General features: G+C 34.1%; 1 protein-coding gene across 1 annotated transcript; it reads right to left on the reverse strand.

Moving 5' to 3' along the window:
* Positions 1–8413: 8413 nt before the first annotated feature.
* LOC131603182 (large ribosomal subunit protein eL6z-like) lies at positions 8414–10097 on the reverse strand. Its single transcript, XM_058875456.1, has 4 exons — positions 9777–10097; positions 9382–9488; positions 8855–9036; positions 8414–8758 (listed from the first exon to the last, which is right to left on the reverse strand). Exons 1-4 carry the CDS (start codon positions 10034–10036, stop codon positions 8603–8605), a joined length of 705 nt encoding a protein of 234 aa, XP_058731439.1. The 5' UTR covers positions 10037–10097; the 3' UTR covers positions 8414–8602.
* Between the last annotated feature and the right edge of the window lie 8730 nt (positions 10098–18827).

Consider the following 18827-nt stretch of genomic DNA (forward strand, 5'->3'; position numbering starts at 1 on the left):
GTTGTTGAATTATTTCGTTGAGTTGCGGATTTCTTCCTAACGAGTGGTATCTAGAGTCGTGGTTTGATTTGTATAACGACGGAGACTAACACATCTAAGCTTGGTGAGTTTGAATGGTTCCAACTATAATATTTGGAAAGGAAAAATAGAATATTTGCTTTATGTGAAAGTTTTTCACCTACCGGTTTTCTTTAATGAGAAACCCGGTGGAAAAGGTGATGAAGAATGGACTTTGTTGCATAGACAAGTTTGTGGTTATATTCCTCAATGGATGGATGATAATGTTTTGTATCATGTGAGCTCAGTTACTCATGCTTGCTTTCTTTGGACTAAAACTTGAGGAGTTGTATGCAAGAAAGAAGGGGAACAATAAGTTGATCTTGTTCAAGCAATTGATGCCATTCACGTATAGTGATGGTTCTCCAATGACTGATCACTTGAACACTTTCCAAGGGATTCTAAAGCAATTGTCAGGGATGAATCTTACTTTAGATGATGAAATTCAAGGTTTGTTTCTTCTTGGTACTTTGCCTAATTCTTGGAAGACTTTTAGGACATCCTTGTCTAACTTCGCTTTGAATGGTATCATCTCGATGGACTTGGCTAAAATTAGTAAGTTGAATGAGGAGTTGAGGCGTAAGTCACGAGGTTTTACTTTACATTCTGAGGTGTTAGTTACCGAATCAAGGGGGAGACATCAAAGTAGAGGTTCAAGTAATTGTGGAATTTATCGTGGTAAATCATAAGGAGGCTCTAATAGATCTCTCATATTGATTGTCATCATTATGGGAAAAGGGACACTTAAAGAGGTATTATCGTAAGTTGAAAAGGGAAAACAAGAAGAATAACTACAACAACGACAAAAAGGAAAGTAACAATAATGAAGATGTTGTTATTCTTGATGATTTCTTTATTGTTTGTGATAGTTGTGTACAGAATGTCAATCTATCATGTGATGAGATGGATTGGTTGGTTGATAGTGGTGCTTCTACGCATGCAACCTCTAGACGTGATCTTTTTTCAACTTACGAGACCGGTGACTTTGGGGTTGTTCGTATGAGATATAATGGGCAAGCTAATGTCATCAGAATGAGAGATATTTATAACGAAACTAGCAATGGGACTACTCTAGTTCTCAAAGGTGTGAAACACATTCCGGAACTTCGTTTCAATCTTTTATTCGTTGTATAATGAAGGATATGATAATTCTTTTTCGAGAAATGAATGGAAGCTAAAGAAAGACTCAAAGGTGGTTGCTAAAGGAAAAAGGAATTCGAACTTGTACGTCGTCCAACTTGGGGTTTCAAATTGCCACATCAACAATTATGACAATGATAGCTCATCTGAATTATGGCACAAGTATTTGGGTCATATGAGTGAAAAAGGTTTGAGTATTTTGGCTAAGAAGAATGTGTTGTATGGTGTTTCTGATGAAGAGTTGAGAAAGTATTGTCCGCATTGTTTGGCAGGTAAGCAAAGGCAAGTGTCATTTATGTCATTAGAAACGGTCACTTGGTGATGCATATTCTGATGTGTATGGTTCTAAGAAGATACGATCACTTGGTGATGCATATTACTTTGTGACTTTCATTAATGATTATTCTCGGAAAACATGGGCTTATACCTTGAAGACGAAAGATCAAGTGTTGGATACCTTCAAGTCACTTCAAGCATCGATTGAAAGAGAAACGGGTAAAAAACTCAAGTGTATTTGAACCGATATCAGGGGGAGTATATAGGACCTTTCGACAAGTATTGTCAAGATCAAGGTATATGTCATCAAAAGTCTCCTCCAAAGACACCACAATTGAATGGGTTAGTCGAAAGAATGAGTAGAACTTTGGTGGAAAGGTTGAGATATTTACTTTCTCAATCAAAGTTTCTGAAATACTTTTGTGGAGAAGCATTGAACACGGTTGTACATCTTTTAAACCTCACTCCATGTGTTATGTTGAATTTTGATGTTCCAAATCATGTTTGGAGAGTAAAGATGTTTCCTATTACCATCTTCGGGTGTTTGGGTGCATGGCTTATGTGCATATTCTGAAGGATGAGAGATCAAAATTGGATGAGATGTCAAAGAAATGTGTGTTTGATGGGTATGGACTTGATGAGTTTGGGTATCGGTTCTTTGATCTGGTTCAATGGAAGCTTACTCGTAGATGTGATTTTGTATTCATGGAGGATTATACAATTGAGGACAACGGCAAAGTTGAGAATAAATATCCGACTTTTGAAGACGAAGAAATGGTTGATACAGACTCAACTACTATTGCTCCTACCCATACCACTGTCGAAGATGTTCCAATTGAAAATCAAGGTATAGATTTGAATATTGATAATATTTTAAATCCTAATGATATTATTGATGTAGGTGATACGGAAGACGTTGTTGAAAGTGTTGAGCAACCAATTGCTGCTAATGAGTTGAGGCGGTCTACTCATGATAAAAGGCCTTTCGTTCGATACCCCTCGAACGAGTATGTTTTTCTTACCGATGGTAGATAGCCCAAAAACTTTAAATAAGTTTTGGAGGATGAGAACAAAAAGGAGTGGATAGATCCCATGGAGGGTGAAATGCAATCACTTCGTGAGAATAATACTTTTGAGTTAGTGAAGTTGCCAAAGGGTAAGAGAGAATTGAAGAATAGATGGGTTTATCGGATTAAGCAAGATAAGTGTACTTCTCAAAGAAGATACAAGGCTCATTTGGTAGTAAGAGGTTTTAAACAACTTGAAGGTATTGATTTTGGCGAGATTGTTGCTCCGGTTGTGAAGATGCAATCTATTCGAGTGGTTCTTGGGCTAGCCGCTAATCTTGATTTGGAAATAGAGCAAATGAACGTGAAGACGGCTTTCCTTCACGGTGATATACATGAAGAAATTTACATGGAGCAACCAAATGGATTCCTAGAAAATGGCAAAGAAGACTATGTTTGTAAATTGGTAAAAAAAATCTTTATGGTTTTAAACAAGCACCTCCCCAATGGTACCAAAAGTTCAACTCGACGATGACCGAACATGGGTACAAGATGACCAAGGCCAATCATTGTGTGTTATTCTGGAATTTCTTCGAAGTTGATTTCATTATTCTCTTGCTTTACGTGGATTATATGCTAATTGTTAGAAAGAATATTTTAAGAATTAAAGAGTTGGAGAACACTTTGAGTGAATCTTTTGTTATGAAGGATTTAGGAGAGGTTTAGAAAAAATTTGGTATTTATATTGTTCAAGATCAAACTGAGAATAAGTTGTACTTGTCACAAGAAAAGTATGTGGAGAAAGTCCTTCGGCGTTTTAGTATGGATAAGGCTAAAGCGGTGAGCATTCCACTTGCTTCTTATTTCAAGTTTAGTCATAAACTATATCCATCTACGAATGAAGAAAAGTGGAGTATGAAGAATATTTCGTACTCGTTGACCGTTAGTAGTTTGAGGTGTGTTATGGTTTGAACAAGACCCGGTATTGATCATGTTGTGGGAATGGTGAGTTGTTATCTCTCAAATTCAAGAAAAGATCATTGGGAGGTTGTGAAGTGGGTGAGAGATATTTGCGTGGCACTTCGAATTTGAGACTAACTTTGGGATGCAAGAAGCCTATGTTGGATGGATATACAGATTCGGATTGGACCGGAAGTTTGGATGATCGAAAATATACTTCAGGATATATGGTGTCTTTTGTCGGGGGAGCCGTGGCTTGGCAATCAAAATTGAAAAATGTGTTGCACTCTCTACTACCGAAGCAGAGTTTATAGTCATCGTGGAAGCGTCAAAAGAGTTGTTATGGTTAAGGAAATTTTTAATGAAACTTAATGTGAAACAAGAAAAGTATGTATTGTATTGTGATAATCAAAGTGTCATTTACTTATCAAAGAATTCCTCATTTTACTTGAGGTCGAAGCATATTGATGTTCGTTATCATTCGATTCGTGATGCATTAAATTCCAAGTTGATGTAGCTTGAGAAGATTCACACTGATGACAATGGTTCAAATATGTTGACAAAGATGTTGCCTGGGGGAAATTTGAATGTTGTCGTATGGAAGTCAGAATGGTATTGCCCTCCAACTAGTTGGTCGGGGGAGTTTGTTGGGCTTTTCCCTCCTATTTGGAGTGACCCAAATGGATGTGGGTTAGTGACCCATGTGTGTGTAAGCTTTTGTTGTTACCTAAAAGAGAGAATTAGGTTATTCGTTCATTGTGTGAGAGAAACAACAAGGAAAGCTAGAGAGAAAACACTATTCTCGTAGCTCTTTTTCTGCACAAATTAGTTTCAGAAAATCAAAGCTTGTACAAAATCCAACAGTTGGATCATCCTGGAATTTTGTTACAGTGTTCATGACTCATAGGAGCAAATTCTGAACGGTGGAGATTGAATTCTGAGCTTTGTAAGTCAGTCTGTCGAGCCGGTCTTTGAGGTCAGAATTTCTTGGTGTTTTTGAGTTGTTTCGTTTCTCTTTGTTCTTGTTGTATTCTAAGATTGATTGTAGATCTTGATGATGTTTATGTATTTCCTATAACTAGTGTTAGAGATAACATTGCTTGTCTCTATTGTTGATTATAGTGAAGATTTTAAGTGGCATACGAATCCCGTGGTTTTTTACTCAAAGTTAATGGAGGTTTTTCCACGCTAAAATTATGTTGTGTTGTTTGGTGTATTTTTGTTGATTGTCTCTAAGTTGCATTTTGTATTTGGGATAGTTTGTGTTGTTGAATTATTCCGATGCATTGTGGATTTCCTCCTAACATACAACAAACTTTTTTATCTTGTACCTAAAGGATGATTTGTTTTGTATAGAACAGCTAGTAGCTAAGAGTCTTTTTAAAAGTTTGAGGGGAGGATTTTGAAAGAAAAAAAAAAGATTGAGAGAAAAGAATTGAAGAATTTTAGTTAGAAATTTTTTAAAGAATTTGTTTTTATTCATAACACCAAAAGCCCCTTAATATAGGAGAACACATAATTTGTATAATAGGATGATTTTGGATGGTCTACATAAAATTTTCAAATTGTTATACTATTTTGAAAATTAAAAATATAATAATGATAAACACTCTTTTATCATTCTATACCAAAAAAAATGTTAAATATTTTCCTATATTTTTCTTTAAAATTTATTTTCAGAAACATGCACTTTCCCTTCTCTTCAAACTCTCAAAGCCTAAAAAATTCATCCGAAAAAAGACGTTTGAAATTACAATTGAAAAAATGATTAGGTTTGAAAATTTAAGGAATCTTGAGAATTCTACTATTATTATCTCTAGTCTTTATTATAGTTTATAATTAATGTATCTAATCTATATATAATTCAAATACGTTAACTCAAATAAATTTAAAATGAACTTTTTTTTAATGAACCTAAAAAGTCCACACTTTTTATTTTTTTTATTACAAATATAGATCCAAAAAAGAAAACACTAAGTCGAAATTAATTGGTAACCTTGAGAAATAAATGTTGGATTATGATTTTCCAATCCATTTGAAGGTGAATTCTTTGAATCAAAATCCATTTGAAGTTGAATTTTTTGAATCAAAATTCATTTGAACTTGAATTCTCATTCGAGGTCAAAGCATATTGATATTCGTTATCATTGGATTCGTGATGCATTAGATTCTAAGTTGGTGGAGCTTGAGAAGATTCACACTGATGACAATGGTTCAAATATGTTGACAAAGGTGTTGCCTAGAGGAAAATTTGAGTTTTGTCATATGGAAGTCGAAATAGTATTGCCCTCCAACTAGCCGATCGGAAGAATTTGTTTGGCTTTTCTCTCCTATTTGGAGTGGTCTAAATGGATGTGGGTTAGTGACCCAGGTGTGTGTAAGTCTTTGTTGTTATCCAACAAACATAATTAGGTTATTCATTCATTATGTGAGAGAAACAACAAGGAAAGCTAGAGAGAAAACACTAATCTCATAGTTCATTTTTTGCACAAATCAGTTCCAGAAAATTGAAGCTTGCGCCAAAATCCAACGGTTGGATCGTCCTTAAATTTTGGCGCAGTGTTCATGACTCATATGAGCAAATTCTGAACGGTGGAGGTTGAATTCGGAGCTTTATAAATTAGTCGGTTTAGTCGGTCTTTGAGGTCATAATTTTTTGGTGTTTTTGGGTTGTTTTGTCTTTCTTTGTTCTTGTTGTATTCCAAGATTGATTGTAGATCTTGATGATGTTTATGTAATGCATATAAATAGTGTTAGAGAGAACTTTGCTCGTACCCATTATAGATTATAGTGGAGATTTTAAGTGGCATACAGGTCCGTGGTTTTTTATTTCTAGTTAACTGAGGTTTTTTCACGCTAAAATTATGTTGTGTTGTTTGGTGTATTTTTGTTAGTTGTCTTTAAGTTGCATTTTATATTTAAGAGAGTTTGTGTTGTTGAATTATTTCACGGTATTGTGAATTTCCTCCCAACATACAGCAGAGTCTTTTGTCTTGTACCTAAAAGATGATTTGTTATGTACACAGCAGCTAGTAGCTAAGAGTATCTTTAAAAGTTTGAGGGATTTTGAAAAAAAAAAAAGGAGGAAGTGAGAGGAAAGAATTGAAGGATTTTAGTTAGAAGAATTTCAAAGAGTTTATTTTTATACATAACACCAAAAGCCCCATAATTTAGAGGAACTCGTAATTTGTAAGGTTAAATATGTTTTTGGTCCTTTTAAATATTTCATATTTTAGTTTTAGTCCCTATTAAAAAAATGACATATTTTACTCCCTGTTATTTTCTAAAAATTAAAAACGGTTTAATTACCCTTTAATTTTTAAACTTTTTGAATTATTTTTTTCATACATGTTTAGAATATTGTAAAATATTTATTTGTAAAATTTTAAAAATTTTAAATATGATAAGAATTAAATATGAATTTTTTAAATTTCAAAAAATAATGATAAAACTAATAAAAATCTCGACTTAGAAATCAATTTTTGACATCCTGTTTTTTCAAGGAATTTTTTAAACGTTCTAAACATGTCTGCAAGATAATCATTCAAAAATAAATATAAATTTAATAGTAGGGACTAAAACTAGTTGCATAATAATTTTGTATGGACCAAAATATGTCATTTATTTTTATAGGGGCAAAAAACAAAATTAAGTATTTTATAGGGACCAAAAACATATTTAACCCTAATTTGTATAAAATGATGATTTTGAATGGTCTACATAAATTTTTCAAATTGTTATGCTATTTTGAAAATTAAAAATATAATAATTTTTTTTTAATAAGCAATTTGGACCTAGTGGGCAAAAAACAAAATTAAGTATTTTATAGGGACCAAAAACATATTTAACCCTAATTTGTATAAAATGATGATTTTGAATGGTCTACATAAATTTTTCAAATTGTTATGCTATTTTGAAAATTAAAAATATAATAATTTTTTTTTAATAAGCAATTTGGACCTAGTGGGTTTCGAACCTGAGACCTTGAGAGGAGCACACTCTCAAGACCCAAGCGATTCACCGCTAGACCACACACACGCACACATTAAAAATATAATAATGATAAACACTCTTTTATCATTTTATACGAAAAAATTAATAATAAAAAATTAATAATAAAAAATTAACAATAACCTTGAGAGATAAATGTTGGATTATGATTTTCCAATCCATTTGAGGTTGAATTTTTTGAATCAACATCTAAGAACTAACTTTATCTCTTCTGGTGGTATCTTGATAACCACTCACGAAAGACACCTCAGCAGCCTAACACAATTCAAACCGTTCAAAAACACCTCAAAGCCTAACGACATAAGCTCTGTCATCGCCCACAAACTTAGAAAAACCACTTGGCCATTTTTCACTACTCTTTCTCAATGGAGTCCTTCATAACCAGCTCTATTTCCTTCTTTACAACAACAATTTGGTTGAAGCCTTTATTACCCCACGACCATAACATATGGCACAAGGCTGCCCAGTAGACCCTCCAATCATCCATCCTCTTACATTTATTCCTTTAGTGACACAACCTCCATCGCTATAAGAAAATTAATGGGAAGACATCTGCTACCTCTAAATTGAAGTTGGAAGACTCGAATGAGTTTTAGTTACTAATTAGATTAGATATAATAATAAAATTAGGATTTTGTAGAGTGTAACCAACATTGATGGGACGATTCTATTTAACGTGGATGGGACGATTCCAGCATCTTGTCAAGGAAACTTCTTTAATTGAACCAACATTGAATGAAAATATAATCTACCAGGTATGATGTTAAACACTTGCATTACTTTTTAAATGGAAACATATAGTTGAAAACTTAAATAACTTCCATGTCAAAACGGTTTTCTGCCAGGGTTCTAAGGATTGTGGCTGCAAAACCAAACATGCTGAATCTAGTTCTTATTGTGACACTACCTCTTCAAAAGCACATAGAATACATCATCTTCAACATACTATAAAAGGCAAGAGATGACAGCCTCATAATAACTAAAATTCATAAAAAAGACAATAAAAAGTTCACAATAGCAAAAATTTAGGAAGGAATAGCTCCATAAGAATTCCATTTCCCATCAAAATTAGAATATCTTAAATTTAAGAAAAAGCAACTATCTCCATTACAAAAAATATAACAAAGCATAACATCACTAATTCATCCAGCCTAGAAGACTAGCTCATGTGGCTTCACACCAGCCTTGAGAGAAAACCTGGCACCAAGATAAGTCTTCAAATCCGGAACAGCCTCAATCGCTTTAATCAATGCAGCATCAACTGTTTTCTGCTCATCTTTCTTCTCCTGAGGTAAAACTTTTTTCTCCTACATTCAAAATAAAAACATATGTCAGCCCACAATAAGCAATTGAGCATTACAGAAAAATACAAACAGAATACGAAAAGAAAATGAAAACCCCACCTCTTTGTCTGACTCAAAGAATTCACCTTCACCTTTGCTCTTCTTTTTCTTGGCATCCTTTGAGAAATACTTATCATCAAAGTTGCTCACATTGACAGCAGAGACATCTACTTTGGTGGATGTGCCAATCACATATGACTGATTCACACGTCTCAAGGGAACTCCATTAATTTTGAAGGGACCTGAGAATTGAGATGCAGAGTTAGAAGAACAATTGAAGTATTAAAAATAGGTCAAAATATCCTCAGTTTTGATATCACTTGCAATGGAGAACATATCCTCAATTTAAATACAAAAACAAAAGTATACCCTGAGAACATTTCCGCAGGAGAACATTTCCGCAGATATAACAATAAGCATTAAAATACACATGATAGAGATATGGAATATATATGCTCACGACACTTCTAAATTCAAATACCATATAGTAAATATAAATATTAAATTGATATGTAAAACAAAACAAAAAAACAGTTATAGGAAACATTATCAACTCTATGGAATTGCTTAAGAGAATCTAGGATTACCGGTAACAAGAAGCAATCCAGAAGGAAGCTGCTTCAAAAACACAACCCTCTTTCCCTTGAATCTACCAGCAAGAAGAATCAGAACTGTTCCTGGGGTAATGCTGGCCCTGGAGACAAAAAAAGCACAATATAAAATAAACATCAAAATCAAAACAATGTACAAACAACTGCGTAAAAAGGGATAATAATGATGGTAAAAACAATTCTTTTCATCATTTTACAATCAACCCGTTAGTAATCAGTAATTCGAACAAACAATAAACTTAATCCAGATCTCAATTAACTCAAACAACATTATATAATTAAATCGAACTAAAAATGGAATAATAAGCCTAAACTCTGATAAAACCTAAACATATGAATAAGAACAACAGAGATTCATGATGAAAATTAACCTGAGCTTGGTAGGTTTAGGCTTATGCTTGTTAAGAAGGGGTTTCTTCACATCATCAGCGGGGTAAAATTTGGGAGGTTTCTCAGCAGGAGTTTCAGGTTTAGGTTTGGGATCATGGCGAGGCAAAACGCCGCCGTTTTTGGCCTTGATAGCCCAGATACCCCTCTTGTGGTACATCTGAGATTTTGAGAATTTTCCAATTCCCCTTATCAAATCGGGGTTTCTGCTAACCCTAGGTGTTCTCTCCTTCTTCGGCGCCATTGCTGCTACGAAATGCAAACCCTAAACTGTCACTGAGCAAATGAGAGAGAGGAAGATATTGCTAGTGTTGAATGGAATTAAATCTGTGTAATATAACGGGCCTTGAATCATTAAACCCGAATCTCGGATCTAGGCCCACGGCCCGTTTTTATCTGTTCATAGGTCCAAGTCCAATTCACTATTTCAATTATGGGAATGGCTAAAGGCAGCCTATAAATTGTTACCACTCCTTGTTGAAAAATTAAAAATGTCTCCGGATTCGGGGATACTTCTTCGGACGCATTTAAAATGCATCAATAAAGATATTGTAGGTGAGACACATTTATATTGACTAAAAAAATATTTAGAGATGTATTTTCAAATTTCAAGTCTCCGAAAAGCTACTAGATAAAATCTAAATACAGATTAATTTATCTATAGTTGAAAACAAAGAAAACATAAGAATTCTAGTGGCGATGTTCACAAACTCAAGTTAAATATCAATATATCATGGAAAAAGAAAATAACCAACAGCATTGAAGTATTATGAAACAAAATTACTTTATTAAAAACAGAAGTGAATAAAGCAATTGAGAAAGACCTATATGGGAAATTTGAGAGATTGGTGAAAAAGTCAGTACCTTTCCATCGACAATGATCAAGCGGTCATCTTCAGTTTTGTGGTAGAATGCATCTTGAATGGTGTAAAATTTGGTGAAGTTGGCATGTTTGTGATTGGAGTCCAATGATGTTGGGAAGATGAAGGTGTTGGCGTTACGTAAGTGCAAAGTATGTTGCATAAGTGTATATTATTCATTAGGCACCCGTAGATACATTTTTTAGACAAAATAAAGGTGTTTCACTTGCAACACTTTTGATGGTGTGATTTTATATGCGTTTAGAGGCACATCTCTGAAATCTAAAAGTTATTTTTTGAATTTTTATAGAATGTTTTTGTTGGTGCACAATGAATAAAGATGGTGACATAGAGAATAACGGTGCAAAGATTAATGAGAGATAATAAAATTGTTGTTCTTCTACTTGTGTTGTTAATAAATGATAGCTACTACAAGGCTATTTATACAAAAGAAAATTCTTGCCACATCAGCCATAACAGCATAAACTTAGTGAACAAGTTTAAGATACAAACAGTACAGTACTACAAAATACTAAAGTACTCTTACTGCTAAACAGCTAAGCTAGTGGGACCCAGAAGATAACATCTTCTGGTCAACAACATCTTCTAAGTAACCATCAGAAGATCACAACATCTTCTGAGTAACCATCAGAAGATCAGCCCACATCAGAACTTATGATGCTCGTCTTCTGAATATTGAATTACTCTTCAATATCATCCCTTAATTCATATTCTTCAATCAAAGCTGACAACGCCAATTCCATCCCTTAAGAGCAGAAATTGATCTGTCTTGATCGCCTTCGTCAGAACATCAGCCATCTGCTTCTGGGTGCTGCAGTGCACAACTTCTAATGTTCCATTCTGGACTTGACTTCTCAAGAAATGATACTTAGTCTCAATATGCTTGCTTATTCCGTGTAACACCGGATTATTGGCAAGATTGATTGCAGACTTGTTATCAATCATCAGCTTCAGAGGCTTATTCACTTTAATCTTCAGATCTTCTAATAAGTTCAGAAGCCACACAGCTTGACATGCAGCTACAGCGCCTGCGATGTACTCAGCTTCACAGGTTGATAGAGCAACAACAGGTTGCTTCTTGGAACTCCAAGAAATAGGACCTCCCAGAAACATAAACAAATATCCAGAAGTACTTCTTCTATCAACTCTGTCTCCACACCAATCAGAATCAGAATAACTCAATAACTCTGATTCTTCCTTTCTCCCAGAAGGAAACAATATGCCATACTTCAGAGTTCCCTTGACATATCTCAAGACTCTGACAGCAGCTTGGTAATGGGACCACTTAGGTTTACTCATGAACCTACTAACCAATCAAACTACATAGCATATATCAGGCCTGGTATTACACAAATACCTCAGAGAACCAAGCAGCTGTTTCAAGATCGTAGCATCAACATCTTCACCTTCAGAATCAGAGTCCAACTTCTGATTCGTTTCTGACGGTGTAACAGCAGCTTTGCAATTCTCCAACTTGAATTTCTTCAGAAGTTCTAATTCATACTTCAGCTGATGCAGAATGATACCATCTTCTGAGTACAAAATCTCTATCCCTAGAAAATATGATATTTTCCCAAGGTCTGTAATCTCAAACTCATTCATCAACACCTTCTTGAACTTCATCAGATCTTCTGGACAACTCCCTGTAAGCAACATGTCATCAACATAAAGACATAACAGAATCATATTGCTTCCAGAATGTTGCACATAAACTCCATATTCCATCTCACACTTCTGAAACCCTTACTTCTTGAAAAATGAATCAATCTTCAAATTCCAAGCTCTGGGCGCTTGCTTCAATCCATACAGAGCTTTGTGTAATTTGTACACCATCCATTCCTTATTCTTTTTCACAAAGCCAGGGGGTTGTGACACATATACCTCCTCTTGTAATGGACCGTTCAGAAATGCAGACTTTACATCCAGATGCATTAAGGACCAACCTCTGTTTGCAGCTAACGCAATCACCAGTCTGATTGTTTCATGTCTAGCTACAGGAGCAAACACCTCAAAGTAATCTAGTCCAGGTTTCTGAAGAAAACCTCTAGCCACTAGCCACGCTTTGTGTTTACCAACTGATCCATCTGGCTTCAGCTTTACCTTGAAAACCCATCTGACGTTGATGGCTTTCTTCTTCTTTGGAATTTCTGTCAGCTTCCAAGTCTTGTTTCTTTCTATAGCCTCAAGTTCTTCTTTCATGGCATTCAGCCAGACCTTCTTCTTGAGTGCCTCTTCAATACTCACTGGTTCATAATCTACTAACATGGCACACTGAATGACATCTCCTTCTGAGTCAACTTCTGTGTCTTGTAACATGTCAAAATCTACAAACCTTCTAGGTATTGTTCTGACTCTTTGTGGTCGTTGAGCTACTTCAGAGTCAACTACTCCAGAGTCACCACCTCCAGAGTCTCCAACTTCATGATCATCTCCAGAAGCTTGTCCTCCAGACTCTACGTCTTCAGAGTTTTCCCTTCCAGAATCATGACTACCACCAGATTCTAGGTCATCATCAGAATCTGGATCAGAATCAGATTCACCGTCTGACTCATCTTCAGAAGATGCTTCATCTTCTGACTCGTCTTCAGAAGATTCTTCATCTTCTGACTCTAACTTTTCTTCAAAAGTTATCTCTACATTAGAAGTTGGTTGAGACTCTCTCCAATCCCAAACTTCTGATTCTTTCACAATGACGTCTCTGCTGACTTCAACTCTATTAGTTTCTGGACAATAGAGCTTGTATGCACCTGTACTGTGGTACCCCACCAATAACATCACTCTACTTCTATCATCCAGCTTCTTCCTTCTAGCTTCTGGAACGTGTTTGTAACACACAGAACCAAAAACCTTCAGATGACTAACACTCTGCTTCTCCTTAGTCCACTTCTCTAAAGGAACAATTTCCTTCAGCCTCTTCGTTGGACACCTGTTGAGCACATATGCTGCAGTAGCAACAGCTTCTCCCCATAGATTATGAGGAAGCTTCTTCTCTTTTAGCATACTTATCGTCATATCAAGCAAAGTACGATTTCTACGTTCAGCAAGACCATTGTGTTGAGGAGTATAAGGAGCAGTAACCTCGTGCTCAATTCCATTATCATCACATAACTTCTGGAATTCTGTAGAGTTATACTCACCTCCACCATCCGTTCTGAGAATCTTTATCTTCTGACCACTCTGCTTCTCAGCCTTCACCTTGAACTTTTGGAATTCTGTGAACACCTCAGTCTTAAACTTGATAAGTGTTACCCACGTCATTCTTGTGAACTCATCCACAAAAGACACAAAATACCTATTTCCTTCTGGAAATGGTCCACACGCATCAGAGTGCACTACTCCCAGAGCATGCTTTGCTCTTGGAGCAACTTCTGATACAAATGGCAATCTGGGTTGTTTGCCTTTCATGCACACCTCACATGACTTCTCATGCTTCACAATCTTTGGAATGCCATGTACAAGCTTCTTAGAACTTAGATGCCCCAGGATTCTATAGTTCAAGTGCCCCAACCTCTTATGCCACAGCTTACTATCACCTTCTGAGCCTTCAGCACTCAGACACTCTGTTTCAGCTGTTTCTACATTCACCTTGAATGTTCTGTTGCTTCCCTGTTTAGATTGCATAATCAACTTCTGATTGGAATCATACAACTTCAAGAGATTGTTCTTCATAACAACTGAGAAACCTTTCTCAATGAGCTGACCTACACTCATCAGATTGCTTCTGATTCCAGGAACATACCAAACATCCTTGATCAGAACAGTCTTTCCATTCTTCACTTTGACTTTGACATTTCCCATACCTTCTGCAATAAGATACTTATCATCAACACATCTAATCTTTATCCTCCTTTCAGAGTCAAAGTCTATCAGCCATTGTTTGTTTCCAGTCAAGTGATTTGAACACCCAGTGTCCATATACCACCACTCTGACGAACATCTTTCGTTAGATTCTGAAGCCATCAATAGCACAGGTTCGTCATCAGAATCACCTCTAGCTATATTTGCTTTTCTGATTTCCTTCCTTTGTTTGCCAAATAGTCTCTAGCAAAATGGCCAAACTGTTTGCAACAGTAACATTGAACTTTCTTCTTATCCTTTCCCTTCTAATATCTCTTCTCATCTGAAGTTGAGGCTTCCTTCTAGAATCTATCACCACGTCTATGCTTCTGGTCCTTCTTGACAAAAGAAGCCTTCAGAGCTTGCTCAACTTCTCTCTCATAAGTTCTCTCAATCAGACGCAACTCTTGTGCTTCTAAACTGCTTTGCAACTCTTCTATTCTCATGGTTTCCAGATCTTTAGAATGTTCAATAGATACAACAATATAATCAAATTGAGGAGTAAGTGACCTCAATATCTTCTCTATGATTACTTGTTCAGAAGGAGTTTCTCCACAAGCCTTCATCTCATTAGTGATCACAATCACTCTAGAGTTATACTTAGAGACTTTCTCATTGTTCTTCATGTTGAGATTCTCATATTGCTTTCTCAGGGATTGAAGCTTCACCTTCTTCACTGATACGTCACCACCGTAACACCTGACCAGTATATCCCACGCCTCCTTTGACGTCATAGAATCAACAATCTTCTCAAACACATTCACATCCACACACTGATGGATGAAGAACAACGCCTTTTGGTCTCTCTTCTTCGTCTCTCTCTGCGCTTCTCTTTGTTCTTCTGTTGCATCCGCTGTAACCGGAACATATCCTCCAGTGACAAGATCTAGAACATCTTGAGCACCAAATAATTCACGCATTTGAATCATCCATCTATTCCAGTTTTACCATTAATAACCGGAAGTTTGGTATTCAAATTGCTTCCACTCATCTTTAAACTTGTGCAGAGAAAAAACAGATTTCACTCACACTCACACAGTGTTTCCCAACCCACAAACAGCCAAGAGAAAATTTGATTCAACACAACTTTGTTTCCCAGAAACAAAATCAATCACACAGTCACACAAACTCACGTTCACTCGTGTTTCCTTGTGTTTGGAACCGGAGCTCTAGATACCAATTGTTGGTGCACAATGAATAAAGATGGTGACAAAGAGAATAACGGCGCAAAGATTAATGAGAGAGAATAAAGTTGTTGTTCTTCTACTTGCGTTGTTAATAAATGATAGCTACTACAAGGCTATTTATACAAAAGAAAATTCTTGCCACATCAGCCCTAACAGCACAAACTTAGTGAACAAGTTTAAGGTACAAACAGTACAGTATTACAAAATACCAAAGTACCCTTACTGTTAAACAGCTAAGCTAATGGGACCCAGAAGATAACATCTTCTGGTCAACAACATCTTCTGAGTAACCATCAGAAGATCACAACATCTTCTGAGTAACCATCAGAAGATCAGCCCACATCAGAACTTATGATGCTCATCTTCTGAATATTGAATTACTCTTCAATAATTTTCCACCATATAGGGTGGGTTAAAAATTTCCTGCAATTATTTATACTTTTGGCCGTAGATATTTTATCTTAGTTTTCAACATGTTGACAGTTTTTTATTTTTATAAATAATAAAACTTAAAATATTAAAAGTTTTTTAATTTATTTTTATAAATTAAAAAAAGGCTTAAATAATATGTTAGTTCGTATAAGTTAGTGTGTTTTGTTTTTAGTCCATATTCTGGATTTTTTTTAGAAAATAGTCCCTGAATGTTACAAGTTTTTTGTTTTAGTCTTTAAATTCAAATTCCGCTGAAAAATCGGTAGGTTTTCTTTGGATTTTCCTACAGATTTAAAATTTGTTGATTTCCCGCGAATTTTTCTACGGAGTTACAATCTGTTGATTTCCCGCAAATTTTTCTGCGGATTTTAACTTGAAAGACTAAAACCAATTTTTTTTTACATTCAAAGACAATTTTCCAAAAAAATAAGTTTCATATTAAATAATTTAAATATATATTATTAAAAATTAAAACATAGTCAAATTTTTTTTTATAAAAGTCTATTTAAACTAGATTTAAATTTAAGTGATTTTAAAAAATTTAATATAAAAAATATATAATAAGAGAATAAAATACTTTAAATAATAATTTATAAAAACTATTCGAATTAATTATTTTTGAAAATTTTTAAAAACAAATTCTTATAAAAATATTAAAACAAAAATATGTAACATTATAAAAATTTTGGGTGAGTTGGGCTTGAGGACTCGTCAAGGTTAGGGCAGACCTCACGACTCAAAGAGTATTTAGAGAGATATTTACAAGTTACTCACATAGGATGTCCTCATATTAGTAGCGGAAGTTGAACCAACGATTTGTGTAAGTCAACTCCTTATCAACTGAGTCAATATTTCTTAATTATAAATTACTTTTAAATGAAAGGTTGAAACATATAGGTACAGATTTATTTATACATAAAATTTGATACATATTAACTTGGACGTCGATAATTTTGTAATTTTTTATGTTTATATTTAATTTTATTTATTTATTTTTATAAATTAGCTACATGTTTTTTTAAATAATAGTAATATTAATATAATTTTTATTTTTTAATTAATATTTTTTCTCTCCACCAACCACTTCCAAGAATAACTCAATCTTATAATATCTCAACTATTTTACACACATTTAGAGCAACAAATAATTTTTAAATGTTACCTTAATTCATGTTTTCTTCCCACCGCCAACCGCTACCACCACTAACTATACATAAAATTTGATCCAATTTTGACAGAGAAAATTCACTTTGAATAAATTCAGGTATGGATTTAGATTTTCCTCAATTTTAAAATATGGGAATAGAATATGTAATGGGAATAAGAGATTTTCAAAATATTATTTGAAAGTTTATGTTTATATATAATTTATATGAATCCAATGAAAATGAAATTATGTGGCATAGTCACTCAATTCTTAAAGGTTAGGGATTTGATCCATATGTTGTTAATACAGTTTTTTTATTAACAATAATAAAATTGAATTCAAAATGAACATAGGCAAGTTTTAAACATGCGGCCTTTTAATGAAAGGCAAACACCTTTAACAATCGGATTAGTGCATCTATTGAAATTAAATTTGAACGTCATGTGATATAAACATTCATTGGTTGCTTCATATTTAATTTCAAAAGGTGTTTCTCTTCACCAAGTAACATAAACTTCTCTATAAATAGAGATACTTAAGAAGCAGAAAAGACACGTGAAAATATAAATATATACATTAAATACAACTTGTTCTAATATGTTTCTCTCACATTATAATTATTCTAAATCATACAATAGAATAATGCAAGATGAGTATTTTGGCAAATTTGCCATTTGTCACTCTTTCCTGCATTCTTATCTTTTTACTTATGCTATAAAAGGAAACTTTCATTTAATATAATTATATTTATTTTATTAAATCTATTATTAATATATTTAGTTAATTAATTTTTTTTACTATTTATTAATGACAGGCAGACTAATTAACAGTGTAAATAAATTTTAATTTTTTCTATTGTTACCAATGCAATGCAGGTCGACGGTTTATTTTTTTTATCATTATCATCATACCATTTTTACCGTGTAAATTCTTAAATGCTTCACAAATATTCATGGTTCTTGCATAAAACGAAACATCAACCTTGAGTCATTTCGGTTTCCAATTCAATTTTTTTCAATTTCATTCTTCTACTTTTATCTGTTTTTCATGTTTACCTATGCAGCACCTTGGAAACTATAACTCATGGTGGCTCAATTTATTGCAACCTTACCCAAAATCTCTTTCATATCTCATGTATATTTGTATATAAATTAGTTCCTATTCGATTTCATTTCTTCACTACCGTCCACTATATTACTCCATTTTCAAATCGTTCCAAAATTCTTCCGAATTAAAGGTACAACATTTTAATTTTCCAATTTCTTATCTAATTTGTTTCATACTTTATTTTCATTGCGCTTTGATGTTCACTATTTTGATATCAAAACTTTCTCAAACATTGGAAAGAAATTTATGAACAATTATGAAGTTTTAAACAATTTTTGTCTTATTTATTTCATATATATTGTTGGCTTTTGTTCCCATTCTCTTTCATTTATTCACTGTTATTGTCCACTGTATTTTCTGGTTTTGGAATCGTTCTCAAATCTTTTATTTTACAGTCCACTATGTGTAATATATTTTTCCAGATTGTTCCATTGCTATTTGTAT

This window comes from Vicia villosa, linkage group LG5 (genome assembly GCF_029867415.1).
Source record: "Vicia villosa cultivar HV-30 ecotype Madison, WI linkage group LG5, Vvil1.0, whole genome shotgun sequence".
Classification (NCBI taxonomy): Eukaryota; Viridiplantae; Streptophyta; class Magnoliopsida; order Fabales; family Fabaceae; genus Vicia; species Vicia villosa.

What these genes read in the sequence shown, in the direction of transcription:
- LOC131603182 (XM_058875456.1), bottom strand. Translation starts at nt 10,036, where the DNA reads ATGGCGCCGAAGAAGGAGAGAACACCTAGGGTTAGCAGAAACCCCGAT. An exon ending in CCTAAACCTACCAAGCTCAG is followed by an intron (nt 9,489 to 9,776) that starts GTTAATTTTCAT and finishes TTTTGTCTCCAG; the next exon opens with GGCCAGCATTACCCCAGGAA. An exon ending in TCTTTGAGTCAGACAAAGAG is followed by an intron (nt 8,759 to 8,854) that starts GTGGGGTTTTCA and finishes TTTTGAATGTAG; the next exon opens with GAGAAAAAAGTTTTACCTCA.